Source organism: Pan paniscus, chromosome 8 (assembly GCF_029289425.2).
Source record: "Pan paniscus chromosome 8, NHGRI_mPanPan1-v2.0_pri, whole genome shotgun sequence".
NCBI classification, from domain to species: Eukaryota; Metazoa; Chordata; class Mammalia; order Primates; family Hominidae; genus Pan; species Pan paniscus.
This window is the reverse complement of record NC_073257.2, coordinates 130,993,266-131,013,538: the sequence shown is the minus strand read 5'-3', so window position 1 is coordinate 131,013,538 and position 20,273 is coordinate 130,993,266. Positions and strand designations below refer to the sequence as shown.

Sequence of the window (20,273 nt, the reverse complement as noted above, 5' to 3'; positions counted from 1 at the left end):
TCTTGGCTCACTGCAACCTCTGCCTCCCTAACACGAGCGATCCTCCCACCTCAGCCTCTCAAGTAGCTGGGACCACAGGCACACACCACTGCACCTGGCTAATTTTTGTATTTTTAATAGAGACGGGGTTTCACCATGTTGGCCAGGCTGGTCTCGAACTCCTGGCCTCAAGTGATCCACCCACCTCGGTCTCCCAAAGTGCTGGGATTACAGGCATGAGCCACCATGCCTGGCCCCCAATTCCTTTTTGAAATCTCTCAAAAGAAAAGCATGCACCTCTGTCTCCATTGTCCCTCCCATTCACTCCTGAGTTCAAGTGATCCTCCCAAAGTGCTGGGATTACAGGTGTGCACCACCACACCTGGGCAGTACCTGTCTATTAGGAGATTTGTTCTAAGGAATTGGCTTACACAATTGTGGGAATCTGCAGGGCAGGTCTGGAGGCTGGAAACTTAGACAGGAGCTGCTGCTACAGCCTTGAGGCAGAATTTCTTCTTTGGGAAACCTCAGTTTTTGCCTGTAAGGCCTCTAACTGATTGGATGAGGCCCACCCACATTGTGGAGGGTAACCTTCTTTTCTTTTTTTTTTTTTTTGAGACGGAGTCTTGCCCTGTCACCCAGGCTGGAGTGCAATGGCGTGATCTCAGCTCACTGCAACCTCCGCTTCCCGGGTTCAAGCGATTCTCCTCCCTCAGCCTCCTGAGTAGCTGGGATTACAGGTGCGTACCACCACGCCCAGCCAATTTTTGTATTTTTAGTAGAGGTGGGGTTTCACCATATTGGCCAGGCTGGTCTCAAACTCCTGACCTCAGGTGTTCCGCCCGCCTCGGCCTCCCAAAGTACGGGGATTACAGGTGTGAGCCACCGCGCCTGGTGGTAACCTGCTTTTCTTAAAGTGAGCTGATTGCAGACGTGCCCCGTGTCTGCAGAGTACCCCTACAGCAACAGCTAGATGAGTGCTGGATTAAATAACTGGGTACTGTTGCCATGGTGACCCGTGAGGCTGACTGCCACAGACAGGCATCTGACAAGTGCTGGGCACCTCTGAGAGTGAGATCCTATTCTTCAAATCCAATATCTGCCCTCCCAGTGTGTGCTGATTGGGGGCCACTCCCCTCCCAGCCTGCTCTGCACTTACAGAGGTCAGTGGACACCCCTTGCTGGGGTTAAAAGAGCCCCTGCTTCTCCCATTCAGCAGATGTCCTTATAGTCTTCATTGCTGAGGACTACTTTTGTCAAGAATGGACTTAGAACATTGAATTCTCTGATCCAAAACTCCTTTTCAAGGCCTCAATTCTGAATAATTTTTACTATTAGTTTCTTCTTTTTCTTCTTCTTTTTTTTTCTTTTTTTTTTTTTTTTTTTGAGACAGGGTCTCCTTCTGTCGCTGGAGTGCAATGGTGTGATCACGGCTCTCTACAGCCTCAACCTCCCAGGCTCAGGTGATTCTCTCACCTCAGCCTTCCAAGTAGCTGGGATTCTAAATATGCACCACCATGTCTGGCTCATGCTTGTGCTTTTTATAGACATGGGGTTTCGCCATGTTGCCCAGTTGTGTCTCAAACTCCTGAGCTCAAGTGATCTGCCCACCTTGGCCTCCCAAAGTGCTGGGATTACAGGGGTGAGCCACTGGGCCTGGCCAAAGTATTCTTTTGTTCAGTTCAACACAGTGACTACTGAGTGCATTCAGCCGTGAGAACCTGGTATAGTCTATGGTCTTTTCATTTTGGGTGTGGACTTTTAAAATAATATGTTTTTAGCAGGTGAGATCTTTTTTGGTCCCTGTGAAATGACTTTAGCTGAAGACTTTAGTTGTTTGCAAATGACATATCAAGCAGAGTGGAACAGCCCTGATATGAAGTGAAGGGACTAACCGGGCTTCTGGCAGTGTGGGATCCAGAGGACTCCCTTAGCCAGCCAGGGTGTGTCCTTCTACTGACCGGCATGTTGGTGGCAGAGGAGCTCAGAAAAGATGGTTGTTCATTCCATCGGTGAATACGTCATTATTCAGCTCACCAAACATATTACTTTAAATCCTATCACTGACTGACAAAGCTGAATTATAAACTATCAGATACATGCTAATGGTATTTCCGCTAGACCATCTAGTAGCATAGCTCCTTACCTAAATGAATTATGACAGAGATAAAATAATTATAAGTAACAGAGAAATTACTGCCAGTAAGAAAATAGGTCACTAGTTTGAAATGAAGGTTCTGGGCCTAACAAACCACCCGTAAGTTGGATCACTTGCAATCGGTCAGGAGTTCGAGACCAGCCTGGCCAACATGGTGAAACCCCGTGTCTACTAAAAAGGCAAAAATTAGCTGGGCATGGTGGCGGGTGCCTATAATCCCAGCTACTCGGGAGGCTGAGGCAGGAGAATTGCTTGAACCTGAGAGGTGGAGGTTGCAGTGAGCCGAAGTCATGCCATTGCACTCCAGCCTGGGCGACAGAACGAGACCCCATCTCAAAAATAACAAACAAACAAAAACAAACCACCTGGGACTGCATTTGCGCTTTCCCCTGGGGAAAAAAAAAAAAAACGCCCGAAAGAGACATTTTTTCAAACAGCTTTATTGAGGTATAATTTACATACTGTAAAATTTACCCATTTGTAAGAGGATAGTTTGATGAATTTTAGTCAGTTTAAAACAGTTGTGCAGCCAGGCATGGTGGCTCACTCATGCCTGTAATCCCAACACTTTGGGAGGCAGATCGCTTGAGTCCATGAGTGCGAGACCAGCCCGGGCAGCATAGCGAAACCCTATCTCTACAAAAAGATTTTTAAAAAATTAGCTAGGCATGGCGGGGTGCATCTGTAGTCCCAGCTGCTTAGGAGGCTGAGGTGAGAGGATCAACTGAGCCTAGGAGGTTGAGGCTGCAGCAAGCTGTTATCACACCACTGTACTCCAGCCTAGGTGACAGAAAGAGACCCTTGTCTCAAAAAATAAAAAATAGGCCAGGCGCGGTGGCTCACACCTGTAATCCCAGCACTCTGGGGGGCCGAGGCAGGTAGATCACCTGAGGTCAGGAGTTTGAGACCAGCCTGGCCAACATGGTGAAACCCTGTCTCTACTAAAAATACAAAAATTAGCCGGGCATGGTGGCGCATGCCTGTAGTCCCAGCTACTCAGGAGGTTGAGGCAGGAGAATCACTTGAACCCAGGAGGCAGAGGTTGCAGTGAGCTGAGATTGCGCCACTGCACTCCAGCCTGGGTGACAGAGAAAGACTCTGTCTCAAAAAATAATAATAATAAATAAATGAAACAGTTGTGTGACCATCACCACAGTCCAGTTGTAGAACATTTTCATCATCCTAAAAATGTCCCAAATGCCCACCCCCACCCCCACCCCCAGCCCTAGGGAAGCACTGATCTGCTTCTTTTTTTGTTTGTTTGTTTTGAGTCGGAGTCTCACTCTGTCGCCCAGGCTGGAGTGCAATGGTGCGATCTTGGCTCACTGCAACCTCTGCCTCCCAGGTTCAAGCGATTCTCCTGCCTCAGCCTCCCAAGTAGCTGGGACTATAGGTGCGCGCCACTGCGCCCAACTAATTTTTTGTATTTTTAGTAGAGACGGGGTTTCACCGTGTTAGCCAGGATGGTCTCGATCTCCTGACCTCATGACCCACCCGCCTTGGCCTCCCAAAGTGCTGGGATTACAGGCGTGAGCCCCCATGCCTGGCCACTGACTTGCTTTTCTGTCTTCTTAGTTTTTGCCTTTTCCAGAAATTATACATAAGTGAATCACACTGTAGTTTTTTGTGTCTTGCTTCTTTCATGTTTGAGATTCATCCGTCTTGTACCACATGTTGGTCATTTGTTACTTTTCATTGCTGAGTAGTATTCCGTTCCTGGATGTGCCGCATTTTGCTTATCTTTTCTGCAGGCGGTGGACGTTTGGGTTGTGTCCAGCCTTGGGTTATTATGAATCAGGCTGCTCCGACATTCACTTGCACATCTTTATGCATATGTGTGTTTGTATTTCTCCACAACTCCATGTGAACTTAAGGTGTTAGTATTGCTCTGACCTATTCATAAAGCTGGAGAGGAGAGTGAGAGCACATTTTTTTAAGTTCGTTTATTTATTTATTCATTTATTTATAGAGACAGAGTCTCCCTCTGTTGCCAAAGCTGGAGGGCAATGGTACGAACATGGCTCACTGCAGCCTCAACTTCCTGGGCTCAAGCGACCCTCCTGCCTCAGCCTTCTGAGTAGTGTGCACCGCCATACATGGCTAATGTTAAAAAAAAAGTTTGTAGAGATGGGGTCTTGCTATGTTGCCCAGGCTGGTCTCAAACTCCTGGCATCAAGTGATCCTCCTGCCTTGGCCTCCCAGAGCGCTGGGAGGTGTGAGGCACTGCACCCAGCTTAGAGCAAATATCCAATCAGCAAGTTGTTCCCAGCACCTCCTGCCTGCCAGGCTTGGTGCTAGGCTCTGGAGACCCACACCCTGACCAGTGAGAGCCCAGTCTCCCCAGCAGCCCCAGCCTCCAGCGGGAAGGTAGCCTCAGGCCTGACTGGCTGTCTGGAGTCCATCTCACCAGAAGAAACTTCGTTTTTGGCATGAGGGGCATGTTAGGGTCAAAGAAAAGCTTTACTGGTCTACTTTTAAAAAAAAAGGTCTTTTTTTCTCTGAAGAATAAAGTGTCTGCAACTGTGCATAAGCATTCTTCTCTCACTTCCCTGTCCCTGGAAGGTTATTTTCTTCGGCTAAAATTTCAGAAACTGCGTAACCGGCAATATCTGATGGTAACAGGGCACGGTTGGTCCAATTTCAGGTGACGCGTGGCTGTTGTTTCCCCCGACTGGCCCCGTAAGCCACTGCTTTGCACACAGCGCCTCCTAATGACGGCGTCTCACTTGGAGTGTCCTCCCCACACATGGGACTAAGGGAGAGAGGCGGGCCTCGCCCCACTGATGCGGACACACAGCACACTAACAGCCATTTTTCCCTTCCGGAAGTCAAGCAATTTTACTTTATATCCCTGAGACTTTTATTTTATTTTATTTCTTTTATTTTAGAGACTGAGTCTCGCTCTGTTGCCTAGGCTGGAGTGCAATGGTTGCAATCTTGGCTCACTGCAACCTCTGCCTCCCAGGTTCAAGTGATTCTCCTGCCTCAGTCTCCCGAGTAGCTGGGATTACAGGCACCCACCACCACGCCCGGCTAATTTTTGTATTTTTAGTAGAGACAGGGTTTCACCATGTTGGCCAGGCTGGTCTTGAACTCCTGACCTCAGGTGATCTGCCCACCTTGGCCTCCCAAAGTGTTGGGATTATAAGCATGAGCCACCGTGCCCGGCCCTTAAGACCTGATTTTAAAAACAGCCCTCCTCGGCTTCCTCTCTTTTGTGGGGGGGAAAGGCATTCCCTGCAGAGGGAACCATGCAAGCGTGACTGTCACCCACAGCAGGGCAGAGGTGCGAGCAGAGAGCAGGGGCCGGGCGGTAGGAGGAGCCTGGGAAGGTAGGTCAAAGCCAATCATGGGAAGCTGGAAGTGGAAGGAACAGAGTTCAGGGAAGGACGGGCGCAGGTGTGCCTGCTCCTCTTGGGTACACGATGTGCTGTTTGTGGTGTGTGTGTCTTACCCAGGGGTGGGTTCTAAAGTTAACATGTTAGCTACTCAGGAGGCTGGGGTAGGAGGATTGTGTGAGGCCAGGAAGTCGGGACCAGCTTGGGCAACATAGTGAGATCACATCTCTACAAAAAATCGAAAAGTTAGCCGGGCCTGGTAGGGTGTACCTGTGATCCTGGCTACTTGGGAGGCTAAGGTAGGAGGATCGCTTGAGCCTGGGAGGTCAACACTGCAGTGAGCCATGATCACGCCACTGTACTCCAGCCTGGATGACAGAGTGAGACCCTGTCTCTAAAAATAAATAAATAAATGAAAGTAGTAAAAAAGTTAACATGAGCTGTTTTATAGTCAAAATTTCCCTTACAAGTCCCTTAAAGTGCCCTTGAGGGTACATGGTTTTGTACATACTCACCCATACAGTAAATTGTATGTTTAAATGTTTAATGTATAGAGTAATGTACATTATAGAAAAGATTACAAAAATGTTATAACCTGTACATAACACAATTTTATAATATAACACTTTTAATTCGCTGTGAAACGTGGGTACGGACAGGCAGCCTTGTGTGGGTCCCATGCTGTGCCCGTGCCCTCAGAGCTGGGCATTTGGAGGCTTCCCCAATGGCAGGTATGAGAGTCACTGCTGAGCCAGGTCAGGACAGGAGGCCAGTGGCAGAGACTTGGCTTGGATGGGAAATACAGAGCAAACCTCTGTGGCAAATCCAGCATTTCCACTGAGGAACCATTTGGTTCTCAGTGAGGATCTGTCTAGAAGCCACCTTTGCTTGTACTTAGTGGATAGTTTATTTGGGGTGGTTTGGCAGACGGTGCCAGCTATTTCTGGCACAAAGTGCAGCCGACCGCCACACACCTGTACATGGAAAGTTACGTGGAAGGCGTCCCCTCCGCCTCTTTCCACGGGCATTCTTTTTCTAAGTGAGAAGGGAGGGTTACTGTTGCCTGTCTCTCGCAGGAGTTGTGGGATCCCTGGAAATCGTCTTGCTCCTGTACTAAGTTTCTTTTTTGAGACAGAGTTTCACTCCGTCACCCAATCTGGAGTGCAGTGGCGTGATCTTGGCTCACTGCAAAATCCGCCTCTCAGGTTCAAGTGATTCTCATTTCTCAGTCTCCTAAGTAGCTGGTACTACAGGTGCATAACACCACACCGGGCTAATTTTTGTATTTTTTGGTAGAGACAGGGTTTCACCATGTTGGCCAGGCTGGTCTCAAACTACTGACCTCAAGCGATCTACCCGCCTCGGCCTCCCAAAGTGCAGGGATTACAGGCGTCAGCCACCGTGCCCAACCTAAGCTGTTTTCTTTTCATTTTTGCTAGGCTGTTAGAGAAACGCTAGCATCCAGAATAGTGCTGTTTGGGACCTCAGCTCTGATTCCTGAAGTCTTCACCTACTTTTTTAAAAGGTAAGAGGCACGGTCATATCCCCAGGTAGGGATTTGAAAGTCAAATCCTTATAAAACCTGTCAGATACTGACCCTGGTGGAGGGTGGGGAGAGGTTGGCTCAGTAACCTTCCCATAAACACACATCACAGCTAAGACAGGCGGATTGATTGTGGCAGGCGTGGAAATCCGGGTGTACGGATTCCACCGAATGGGGAATCCAGCCCAGGCTCTGCCTCCAGTTACCCCGTGTCCTTGGCGTGTCCAAGGACCTTCCACGGCCATTTCCTCACCTCTAGAATGAGGGGCTTGGATGATTTGCAGGTTCCCCTGGCTCTCATGTGCTGTGAATATTGCTCAAGCCCTCCTCTCTAAACCCCCATTCCAAGTATGTTTTAAATGAGCTTCAGCGACTCCGGATTCAGATTCATCCCTTTTAAGAAGCCAGAAATGGCCTACGAGGCGGAGGACCTGGGCATCCATCAGGGTTCCTGTGGCCACCAGTATGAGAAACCTAACCTGCAGGAGCTCAGACACGAGGGGAGACGTTGGGGCTTTAGGGCCAGAACGGGCAAGGATTGCAGTCCATGGCAGCTTGAACAGAAGCTCCCCTGCTGGGCGCGCCTCCCTGTCACTCTTGTGGGTGTCGATTCCTTCTCTCCTGCCAGATTGGCTTCTTCATATTGATGCGGGACCCACTTACTAGTAACTCCCAGCTCATAGTCTCACAGCCTCCTGATCAGAGGTGGAACACAGCAAACCCCAGGGGAGGCAGGAATGTCTTCCCCTCAGGGCAGACTCCTGGGGAAGGATTCTGTGGGCCTGAGTTAGGTCGCATGCCTGGGGTGCACATCCCCCCCTCCAGTGTGGCGAGGCTGGGAATCGCCTGCTAGGACCACACATGGAGCACATTTCCAAGAAGGAGGGATGGGATGGTGCGGTGGCTCACGCCTGTAATCCCAGCACTTTGGGAGGCCAAGGTGGGCAGATCACCTGAGGTCAGGAGTTCTAGACCATCCTGGCCAACATGGTGAACCCCGTCTCTACTGAAAATACAAAAATTAGCAAGGCGTGGTGGCGGGCGCCTATAATCCCAGCTACTCGGGAGGCTGAGGCAGGAGAATCACTTGAACCCAGGAGGCGGAGATTGCAGTGAACCAAGATGGCACCATTACACTCCAGCCTGGGCAACAGAGGAAGATTCTCTCAAAAGAAAAAAACACAAAACAAACAAACAAAAACAACAAAAAAACAGGCCTTGATCTAGCTGTTCAGGTACAACAAAAAGAAAAAAGAACAGGCCCTGATCCAGCTGTTCAGGTACACACACACACACACACACACACACACACGCCCTGATTCAGCTGTTCAGAAAATAAGCCCTGATAGTTTAACATCACTTGTGAGCCACGCCTTGTCTCTTACAGGACCCAGTATTTCAGGAAAAACCCAGGGTCATTGTGGATTTTGAAACTGTCTTGTACTGTCCTGGCAATGGGACTGATGGTGCCATTTTCTTTTAGTATATTTCCACAGATTGGACAGGTAAGTGCCCCCATTCCTCTTTTCTCTCAAAGTTTTTTATGTTGCAGTTAGAAGAATAAAATAAATAAGTTATTCTTCTTAAAACTCTGCAAAGTTTATAAAAATATAAAATAAGACCAGGTGCAGTGGCTCACACCTGTAATCCCAGCACTTTGGGAGGCCAAGGTGGGAAGATTGCTTGAGCCCAGGAGTTCAAGACCTGCCTAGGCAACATAGTGAGACCCCATCTCTACAAAAAATAATACACAAATTAGCCGGGTGTGATGATGCACACCTGTTGTCCCAGCTGCGCAGGAGACTGAGGTGGGAGGATCACCTGGGCCCAGGAGGTTGAGGCTGCAGTGAGCCATGATTGCACCACTGCACTCCAGCCTGGCTGAGAGTGAGACCCTATTTCAAAAAAATAAAATAATAAAACAAAATACAATTGGCTTTTGAACAACCTGGGGGTTAGTAGTCAAAAATCCAAGTATAACCTTTGACTCCCTGAAAACTTAACCATTAATAGCTTACTGTTGACCGGAAGGCTTACCAATAACATAAAAAGTCAAGTAACACATATTTTATATTTTATATGTGTTGTATACTGCATTCCTACAATAAACTAGAGAAAATAGAACGTTATTAAGAAAATCAGGCCAGGCGTGGTGGCTCATGCCTGTAATCTCAGCACTTTGGGACGCTGAGGCGGGCAGATAACTTGAGATCAGGAGTTCAAGAGCAGCTTGGCCAACGTGGTAAAACTCCAGCTCTACTAAAAATACAAAAATTAGCCAGGGTTGTTGGTGCCTGTAATCTCAGCTACTCGGGAGGCTGAGGCAGGAGAATCTCTTGAACCTGGGGAGGTAGAGGTTACAATGAGCCAAGATCATGACATTGTACTCCAGCCTGGGTGACAGAGTGAGACTCTGTCTCAAAAAAAAAAAAAAAAAAAAAAAAACATAAGGAGGAAAAAATATATTTACTGTTTATTAAGCAAAGGTGAGTCATCAGTTTCAGTGAGGATCAAGGTCTTCATCCTCGTCATCTTCATACTGAGTAGGCTGCGGAGGAGGAAGAGGGGTTGGTCTTGCTGTCTCAGGGGTGACTGAGGGGGAAACAGTATATAAGTGGACCTGCGTTGTTCAAACCTGTATTATTCAAGGGTTAATTGTAATGATATTTATATTTAATTCTATCCCTCAAATCTCTTGGTGCAGTTTTGGGTTCTGTTTTTCTTAACAACATTTCATAAGCCTTTTTTTCTGGGGCATAAAAAGAAATCTTTTAAAATTACTTAGAGAAATTTTAAATACTCCAAAATGTTCTATAACTACCCCCTCTCCAGTGGAACTTTCTGCAGTGATAGAAATGTTCTATAATAGATTGGTGCTGTCCAATATGGTAGCCATGAGCTACGTGTGCTACTGAGCACTTCAGGAGAGGCTGGTGTGACTAGGGAACGGAATTGTAAATTAAGTTAAATTTTAAATTAGGTACTCTTGTGTGCTTAGTGGCTATTGGACAGCCCAGTTCTATAGATAATTTATAATATAATTTATGATGAGTCAGGCTGCTTGGACTCAGATTCCAGCTTCTCCATGACCTTGGTCAACTTGCTTAGTTTTCTTATCTGTTAAAGAGAGCTGAAGATAATGGCATCTCTGCAAAGGGTTGTTGCTTAGTAGGTAGCAAGGACATTTTTTTTTTTTAAGTCAGAAAGCCAATTTTTTTAATTTCCAAAGCTCTGCCATAAATTGCTAGCAGATGTCAAGGACATTACTGATGCTAGCAGATATTAGCAATTTTTTTTTTTTTTTGAGACGGAGTCTCGTTCTGTCACCCAGGCTAGAGTGCAGTGGCGCAATCTCGGCTCACTGCAAGCTCCACCTCTCGGGTTCATGCCATTCTCCTGCCTCAGCCTCCTGAGTAGCTGGGACTACAGGCGCCCGCCACCACACCCAGCTAATTTTTTGTATTTTTTAGTAGAAATGGGGTTTCACCATGTTAGCCAGGATGGTCTCGATCTCCTGACCTCGTGATCCGCCCGCCTTGGCCTCCCAAAGTGCTGGGATTACAGGCGTGAGCCACCACGCCCGGCTGATATTAGCAGTTTCTTGGCTAAACATTTCAAATGTTCATTTCTGTCACTATAAATATATATGTCCTCAAAAGCATTTATATTTATGGAATGATCTTGTTCAGAACCCACGTTTTATAGGTTTAGGTTGTAGGATCATTCATTCAATGAACTTTGCCAGCACAACGTAGAAGTTTCAGATTATTTTAGATAGTTATGCCTATTACTATGCTATGGGCGAGGGGTTGGGGAGCGAGGCAGCATCTCAGAATAAAATTTCAGGCCAGGCACGGTGGCTCATGTCTGTAATTCCAACACTTTGGGAGACCAACGTGGGAAGATTGCTTGAGGCCAGGAGTTCCAGACCAGCCTGGGGAATGTAGTGAGACCTCGTCTCTACATAAAATGTTCTAAAAATTAGGTCGGGTGCTGTGGCTCATGCCTGTAATCCCAGCACTCTGGGAAGCCCAAGTGGGAGGATCACTTGAGCCCCGGAGTTCAAGACCAGCCAGGACAACATAGCAAGACCTCGTCTCTGCTAAAAATAAAAATTTGGCTGGGCACAGTGGGTCATGCCTGTAATCTCAGCACTTTGGGAGGCCGAGGTGGGAGGATCACTTGAGCTCAGGGTTCGAAACCAGCCTGAACCTCATCTCTCTTCTGAAAAAAATTGTTTAAAAAGAAAAAATAATAATTAGCCAGGCATGGTGGTATGTGCCTGTAGTCCTAGCTACTCAGGCAGCTGAGGTAGGAAGATCACCTGAGCATGGGAGGTCAAGGCTACAATGGGGTCACAGAGTGAGACCCTGTCTCAAAAAAAAAAAAAAATTAGTAGGGTGAAGCGGCACACACCTGCAGTCCCAGCTACTCAGAAGGCTGTGGTGAGAGGATCACTTGAGCCCAGGAGGGAGAGAGAAGAGTTCATCCCCAGTGGAGGATGGGAAGGGCTGAATGGGCACGTGAGGCTGCAAGGAACAGGCAGGATGCTGGGGGCCAGGTGGCAGGGCCTGCACAGCCAGGCCAAGGAGGAGGGCAGCAGGTAAGTCATGCAAGGTTGGAAGGGGCAGAACTCCCAGAGGCCAGAGTGGAGGCAGGAAAGGGAGTCAGTCTCACGCGTGACCTCAGATGCCAAGACTTGCTTGCTGGACTTTGGAAATATCCTGTTGGGGCCGGGCGTGGTGGCTCATGCCTGTAATCCCAGCACTTTGGGAGGCCGAGGCGGGCGGATCACGAGGTCAGGAGATTGAGACCATCCTGGCTAACACAGTGAAACCCCGTCTCTACTAAAAATACAAAAAAATTAGCCAGGCGTGGTGGCAGGCGCCTGTAATCCCAGCTACTCGAGAGGCTGAGGCAGGAGAATGGTGTGAACCCTGGAGGCAGAGCTTGCGGTGAGCCGAGATCGCGCCACTGCACTCCAGTCTGGCCGACAGAGCGAGACTCCATATCAAAAAAAAAAAAAAAAAAAAAAAATTCAAAACATTAGCTGGGCGTGGTGGCGGGTGCCTGTAGTCCCAGCTACTCGGGAGGTTGAGGCAGGAGAATGGCGTGAACCCCAGAGGCGGAGCTTGCGGTGAGCCGAGGTCGCGCCACTGCACTCCAGCCTGGGTGACAGAGTGAGACTCCATCTCATAAAAAAAAAAAAAAAAAGAAACAAAATATCCTGTTGGCTCAAGGTGGGCATGGAGGTGCTTAGATGAGATAAGGAGTTATTACTAATTTTGTTAGGTGTGACAATGGCATAGTAGTTTTGTAACTACTGTCATTACTATATCAAGTACTATATCAATAATGATAAGGTCTTTATCATTTGGAACTTGTAGGTGACATGACATGAGAATTGCCTTAAAATACTCAAGGAAAAAAATCGTACTGCTGGGTGTGGGAGGTGCTTGATGAAATGAGATCTGCAAATTGTTAATAGTGATTCCTGAGTGAGCACATGTGAGTTCATTACATTCCTTCTACATTTGTTTTTTGTTTGTTTGTGTGTTTGAGACAGGGTTTCTCACTCTGTTGCCCAGGCTGGAGGGCAGTGGTATGATCATGGCTTACTGCAGCCTTGACTCCCAGGCTCAAGTGATCCTCTGGCCTCAGCCCCCCAAGTAGCTGGGACTACAGGAACGTACTACCACACCTGGCTAATTTTTTATTTTTTGTAGAGATAGGGTCCCACTATATTGCCCAGGCTGATTGCAAACTCCCCACCTCAAGCAATCCTCCTGATCTCGGCTCACTGTAACCTCCACCTCCCAGGTTCAAGTGATTCTCGTGCCTCAGCCACTGGAGTAGCTGGGATTACAGGTGTGTGCCACCACACCCAGCTAATTTTTGTATTTTTTGTACCATGTTAGCCAGGCTAGTCTTGAACTCCTGGCCTCAAGTGATCTACCTGCCTCAGCCTCCCTAAGTGTTGGGATTATAGGCATGAGCCATTGTGCCCAGCCATCTTAAAACTTTTTAATGGAAACTTTCAATTATAAACAAATGTAGAGATAAGTAAATAACAATAATGGGCCAAGGATGGTGGTGCGCGCCTGTAATCCCAATCCCAGCTACTCGGGTGGCTGAGGCATGAGAATGACTTGAACTTGGAGGGTGGAGGTTGCAGTGACCTGAGATGGTGCCACCGCACTCCAGCCTGCGCAACAGAGCAAGACTCTGTCTCAAAAAAAAAAAAAAAAAAAAAGTTTAAGAAGTTTCTTTACTGCTTGGGTGATTAAAAAAAAAAAAGGTTACATTTTCTGCTATAGATTAGACATTATTGAAAAAGATGGACTGTGAAATGGTTGCTTTCAGAAAATGATTTTTTTAACTTGGCTTCTAAGGCAAGAAAAACTATTAATAGAAATATTATGAATTTAACTATTTTTCAGATACAGTACTGTAGTCTTGAAGAGAAAATTCAGTCTCCAACAGAAGAAACAGAAATCTTTTATCACAGAGGGGTGTAGGCGTGAGTTTTAGGTGAATTTATGTGGTTCCTGCTTGAAAACCTTCCCCTCTCCAGGTTCGGTTTAGAGAACTTTGCCACAGGTCTTCTGGGGACCCCAGAGGTGTCTGTGCTAACAAGGCGACTTCAAATTCCATACTGAGATCGTTCCCAGGCTGGCGTCTCTGGGGTTTTTAAGGCTGGCTGGAGAAGACAGTGGGAGGGTGCCCCGTCTGACACCCCTGGGGTTGCTGAGGGAACGGTTGGAGTGGGGATCGGCCTGCGAAAGGATACTGTGAAATCACTAATTAACTAATAAACCTGTCTCAAGTTGAGGATTTGAAGAAAGAACACAGAGTCCACCGTGCCCAGGACACAGGTGTTAAATGGATAGGCCGTCTCAAGTGGAACGCGTACCCCTGGGGCGCTGTTTACGCCCTCTGACCCCAAAAGCAATCTTGTTTCCTTACTCAGTGTCCTCCATTCTAGACAGCTACTTAAAACCTTTGCCGCCCTCCGCCCAGTGCCTCCTTTCTCCTCTCTGGCAAAGGACCCTGCCTCCTCCGCCAGGAAACAGGTCAGCAGTGGAGCCCCCCACACCCGCACCCACACCCATCCTTCCTCCGTGTAATGCCAGCGTCCTCCAGGCTCTGGGCCTCTCTCTGCTTCCTCAGGGCTGTGCTCTGTAGCCTCTGTCTGCCAGGTCCTTCCCAGAAGTATGTAAACTACTTGTCGGCCAGGCACGGTGGCTCACACCTGTAATCCCAGCGATTTGGGAGGCTGAGGCCAGTGGATCGCCTGAGGTCAGTGGATCGCCTGAGGTCAGTGGATCACCTGAGGTCAGGAGTTCGAGACCAGCCTGGCCAACATGGTAAAACCCCGTGTCTACTAAACATATAAAAATCAGCCAGGCGTGGTGTTGCGCACCTGTAGTCCAAGCCACTCAGGAGGCTGAGGCAGGAGAATCACTTGAACCCTGGTGGCGGAGGTTGCAGTGAGCTGACGTCATGCCATTGCACTCCAGCCTAGGCAATAGAACGACTGTGTCTCAAAAAGAAATAAACTGCTTGTCACCTGCCTCATTAGAGACAGGATCTTGCTGTCACCCAGGTTGGAGTGCACTGGCACAATCAGCTCACTGCAGCCTTGAACTCCTGGGCTCAATGAGGACCCACCTGCCTCAGCCTCCTGAGTGGCTGGGACTACAGGCGCCTGTCACCACGCCTGGCTGTAGCCAGACACCTTAAAAGAGTTGTCCGCCCTCACTGTCTCCACCCCACCTCCTGTTCTGCTAAGATTTCTCTCATCCGTGACCCACCTGAATGTGGCACTGCCACACTGCTGGGCACTCAGGCTGGTCACTGAGCTGCTTACTTGGCTGTACTTTGCCATTTGGATGTCCCAGACACCTCAAACTCAACCCATCCGAACCTGAGATCAGCTCTCCCTCCCAGTCTCAGGAATTGACACCACCACCTCCCCAGGTGCACCAGACAGGATCACTGGAGGCGCCCTCTCCCCACCTTACCAGCCTATACAGTAGACGGGGCCCAGTACATGGAGTCTGGAACCCACATATGCCCACTGCTACCACCCAGCGCAGTCCAACAGCATCCCCTGCTGGCACTGCCTGGCCCATCTCCTGCCTACTCCCTCCGGTCCACGTTCCAGCCTGCTCTTCTAAACCATACCTGCTGAACAACTGTTTTTTTTTTCTTTTGAGACGGAGTCTCACTCTGTCACCCAGGCTGGAGTGTAGAGTGCAGTGGCGCGATCTTGGCTCACTGCAACCTCCACCTCCTGGGTTCAAGTGATTCTTGTGCCTCAGCCTCCTGAGTAGCTGGGACTACAGGCATGTACCAGCCACCACGTCCAGCTAATTTTTGTTTTGCTTTTTTTAAGTAGAGATGGGGTTTCACCATGTTGGCCAGGCTGTCATCTCCTGTCCCCATGATCCACCCACCTTGGCCTCTTTAAGTGCTGGGATTACAGGCCTGAGCACCGCACCCGGCCTGAAAAGCCTTAAATGGCTTCCCAGTGCGTCAAGATCAAGCCCACCTTCCTCACCACAGCAAGCCTTTCCCATACTCGTATCCTGCCACTCCCTCCCCTCCCTGTAGACCCTCCAGGTCCTCACATGGGCTGTGATCTCTTCTCAGGGCCTTCACACAGCTGTTTCCTCTGGTCTGAGTAGATGTCTACTTATGCTTCAGGCCTGACTTTGACATTGATCACTCCCTCTGGGAGGCCTTCCAGGATTGACAGCACTGAACTGGGTCCCCATCTATGTGCTCCGATACCACTGTTTCACACATCACACCTAGCACTAGCCACACTACAGCAGCCTGTTTGCTGACCCTATTCCCCAAGTGGACTGTGCGCAGCACCGCGAGAGCGGGGGCTGCTGCCCATCAGGGTAGTTCAAAATACAACACAGGCATGGCACAGAGTAGGTACCTCAACATTTGAGTACTGGACTAATGCTTCCAACACACCCTACCCCACATTACCAAAGAATTTATCTGTGGTTTTGTTTCCCCAAGGCCAGTATGATGGTTCATTTCCAAATTTGGTGAGGAAAGTTTCATAACAGCCTAAAAGGACAAAATCAGTAAATGGCTCAGTTTGACCATAGGCTGACACTAACCAAAATTAAAGTTAGAGAACAAGATGGGCAACAGCTGCAGGTGGAGGTTTAACCGCTAACAGATGACAGAAATGTGAAGGCATCTTCCAAGGACAGGAGACTGAAGTTACAGAGGCAGCTCCAGGAAGGCGAGTGGAGGAGGGCTAGGGCGGGAGGAAAGGGTGTGTGGGGGACGGCTTGAACTTTTTTTTTTTTTTTGAAACCAAGTCTCGCTCTTTTGTCCAGGCTGGAGTGCAATGGTGCAGTCTCGGCTCACTGCAACCTCCGCCTCCCTGGTTCGAGCAATTCTCCTGCCTCAGCCTCCCAAATAGCAAGTAGCTGGGATTACAGGCATGTGCCACCACACCCAGCTAATTTTTGTACTTTTAGTAGAGATGGGGTTTCACCACGTTGGCCAGGCTAGTCTCAAACTCCTGATCTCAGGTGATCCGCCCACCTCGGCCTCCCAAAGTGCTGGGATTACAGTTATGAGCCACTGCGCCCTTGGCCATCTTGAACTTTCAGACAGGTCTTTTAATAATTCCCTAGCGCCCTCACAGTTGTTGAAAAAAGGTATTTTTTCCCCATTTTCTTTGGAATGAGCAGTATTAGAGAAAGAGGGGACAATTTGTCACCCACCTAAAAGTAGTTGAATATCAAAATATTTCAATTTTATTTCTGCATCATAAATTTATAATTTTAACAACTTTGATCATTAGCTAATATAGTAATACAAAAAAAATGAGAAAAAAGATGTTAATATTTCTGATTTCCATAAAGTGCAGATTTAATTTTCAATTATTTGCCTTAGTAAACATTGTCTTATTTCAGGTCCTCCCTGCCCTCACTCAAAAAAAAGGGAGGGTGTTTAATTTTTATTTAACAAATATGTAATACCAAGAAAAAGATGAAAGATCCAATAATGTTTTTTGCAAACATGTTTCCAGGTAAGATTTCCAAGGACATCAGTACTGAGTGAAAAATAATCCTTTACAATCAATATGAATGAATGCACTAACAAATACATCATTTAGACCTCCATGCTTATTTGGCAATTCCAGTTATGAAAAAGGTACATAAATAATACAAACAATTGGCTTGACATGTGGCCAAACTACTTTCATCGAAGTTGCTGGAAGCCTTTCTCTGGTTTTGCCCCTGTAGGAAGTTAATCTCATATTCCCTTAGCAATAATATAAGGTCACTGTTTCAGTCCTACACACTTTTATATTCGATGGGCTTCTTAGTTTATCACATAAGGACTGGCACTTTTTTCAAAAGAATATTGCTAACAGGGTTAAATGAGTGCTAATGGCTGAACGTTTGCCAAATGCTTACTTCTGCGATAGTATAAATATGGATTATTAAAGTTGTCTACTCAAGTATAAAATATATGCAAAACTCTCATAGGCAAAATGTTCAAAGGCTGGGAAAAACCTTTTTTTTTTTTTTTTTTTTTTTTTAAACTTTTACGAGAAAGTGCAACTGCAGGGTCTCTTGAATGATCTTCTAGACAGTTCCGCAGAAAATTAGCAGTTTGGCTCAGAAAGTAGAGTTCTCAGGAGGAATTAAAGTTCTTCCTAGAAGAATACAAAGCAATGTTTCAGGCAGCTTTCTGAAAATAAACCATTAGCTTATGCCTACACAGCGAGACAAACTGGAACGTGTAATAATGAAGGCTTTCACATTTGTCGTGATGTGCTTTTTTTCTCTTACCCCAGGACCTCTAGCTGTTCTGTAATGTTACATAAAGTAGTTATAGCACTTCGTCCAGCACTGACAGCAGGCAGGAAGCTAATCAGCGAGGAGAAAATCGGAAGTGTGTTCATGTGTTTCATTGTTTTTCAGGTCAAATCTCAATACTTGCAAATCATTAAAAAGATATAACAGTTTCTCTGTTATTTTCAGGACTTCATGTAGTGAGTGGGTAATCAGAGTGAAAGAGGGCTTTCTATCAGTCATCAGTGGTACGTTCTGTCACACAGTCAGATTTTCAGCATTTGTTCGGCTGCTGCTAGATGATAAAGGAAGTTTTCTGTTGCTGGTGGAAATCGTTTTTGCTTTAGCGCCTCCAAATTAAGGACTCTCTTTTCTCCATCAGCCGAAACTTCTGAAAACGGTGCTAGGTTGGTAAAGATTTCTCTTGTTTTTAGAGCAATATCCTTTAATAGAACAGGAAAACATATGCAACATGTTAGTATCTGAAATTTGAATATTTAGTCTCTAGAATTCTTCCTGCTATTTTTTTCAGACTGTTTATAAACTATGAAAAATGAGCTCGGCATGGTGGCTCATGCCTGTAATCCCAGCACTTTGGGAGACCGTGGCAGGAGAATGTCTTGAGCCAGGAGTTAGAGAATGCAGTGAGCCATGATTGCACCACTGCACTCCAGCCTGGGCAACCCTGTCTCAAAAATGAACAACAAAAAAGATAACTCCTTTTTTTGTTGTTGTTTTCGAGACAGGGTCTCGCTCTGTTACCCAGGTTGCAGTGCAGTGGTTCAATCATGGCTCACTGCAGCCTCGACCTCCCAGGCTCAAGTGATCTACCCACCTCAGCCTCCTGAGTAGTGGGACTACAGGCATGCGCCACCACACCCAGCTAATTTTTTAATACTTTCTGTAGAGATGGGGTTTCACCATGTTGCCCAGGCTGGTCTCAAACTCCTGGGCTCAAGCAATCTGCCCACCTTGGCTTCCCAAGCTGCTGGGATTCTAGATCTGAGCCATTGCATCTGGACTGATAATTCTTTTTAAAGAAAAAATTAGGAAAAATGAAACAAAATTAACTTAGAAAAATCATAGTGTGTGGTTTTTTTTTTTACAATTTTAGTCATTTTCTGAGTGTATAATTCAGTGGCATTAAGTACATTTGCAGCGTTGCACAACCATCACCACTATTTCCAGCACGTTTCACCATCACAAACAGAAACTCTACCCATTACACAATAACCCCATTTCCCCTCGCTTAGCCCCTGGGAACCTCTATTCTGCTTTCTAACTCTGTGAATTTGTCTGCTCTAGATAGCTCATATAAGTGGAATCATACAACATTTACCCTTTAGTGTCTGGCTTATTTCATTAGCATGGTTTCAAGGTTCATCCATGCTATAGCATGTATCAGAATTCTATTCCTTTTTTCCCCCCCAACAAAAGCCACATTCAAAACATTCCATTCCTTTTTAAGCTGAGTAATATTCTACTGTATATAAAGACTACATTTTGCTTGCCCATTCATCTGCTGAAGGACACCGGGTTGCTTCTGCCACGTTTTGGCTACTGTGAGTAACACTGCTATGGATATTTCCATACGAGTACAGTCATGCACCACATAATGACGTTTTGGTCAACCAGGGACCACATTTACAATGGTAGTCCCATAAGATGATAATGCTATATTTTTACAGTATCGTTTCTTTTCTTTTCTTTTTTTTTTTTTTGAGACAGTTTTGCTCTTGTTGCCCAGGCTGGAGTGCAATGGCACAATCTCGGCTCGCTGCAACCCCCGCCTCCCGGGTTGAAGCGATTCTCCTGCCTCGGCTTCCCAAGTAGCTGGGATTAACAGGCGCCCACCACCACACCCGGCTAATTTTTGTATTTTTAGTAGAGATGGGTTTCACCATGTTGGCCAGGCTGGTCTCGAACTCCTGACCTCAGGTGATCTGCCCGCCTCGGCCTCCCAAAGTGCTGGGATTACATGCATGAGCCACCGGGCCCGGCCGAGTCCCTGCTTTCAATTATTTTGGGTATATACCCAGAAACATCATTGCTAAATCATATGGTAACTTGATGTTTAACTTTTTGAGAAATGCTGCTATTGTTTTTTGAAGGAATCTCTTCCCAAAAGTCCTCTTCTGCCTGGGATAAGTAACCCGGCACCTGCCACGCAGGCTTTATTCCTTTTGGGTGGCTGAGGACTCACTAAAGCACTCATTAAAATCATGTCCTCTGGCCAGGCATGGTGGCTCACGCCTGTAATCTCAGCACTTTGGGAGGCTGAGGCAGGTGGATCATTTGAGGTCAGAAGTTCAAGACCAGCCTGACCAACATGGTGAAACCCTGCCTCTACTAAAAATACAAAAAAATTAGCCAGGCATGGTGGTGCATGCCTATGGTCCCAGCTACTCGGGAGG

At 47.1% G+C, this 20,273-nt stretch overlaps 2 protein-coding genes across 10 annotated transcripts in view; one reads left to right on the top strand and one right to left on the bottom strand.

The window, feature by feature from the left end:
• SFXN4 (sideroflexin 4) overlaps positions 1-20,273 on the top strand; it is a 37,657-nt gene that overhangs the window by 10,921 nt on the left and 6,463 nt on the right. Inside the window, exons 12-14 of one of the 5 annotated variants that reach the window (XM_003825644.4) lie at positions 6,915-7,000; positions 8,406-8,523; positions 13,459-13,865. In XM_003825644.4, the coding sequence (XP_003825692.1) occupies positions 6,915-7,000; positions 8,406-8,523; positions 13,459-13,536 (282 nt within the window). In that variant the 3' untranslated portion in view covers positions 13,537-13,865. Of the gene's footprint in view, positions 1-597; positions 3,030-6,914; positions 7,001-8,405; positions 8,524-12,405; positions 12,527-13,458; positions 13,866-20,273 lie in introns of those variants that run through there. The other 4 variants (XM_055093388.1, XM_034931600.3, XM_008950970.3 and 1 more) reach the window with 4 other exon arrangements.
• Positions 16,790-20,273, bottom strand: part of DENND10 (DENN domain containing 10) — a 30,933-nt gene continuing 27,449 nt past the window's right edge. For all 5 annotated transcript variants that reach the window (XM_034931595.3, XM_034931596.2, XM_063607917.1 and 2 more), the window contains one exon: positions 16,790-18,302. In XM_034931595.3, the coding sequence (XP_034787486.2) occupies positions 18,126-18,302 (177 nt within the window). In that variant the 3' untranslated portion in view covers positions 16,790-18,125. The remainder of the gene's footprint in view (positions 18,303-20,273) is intronic.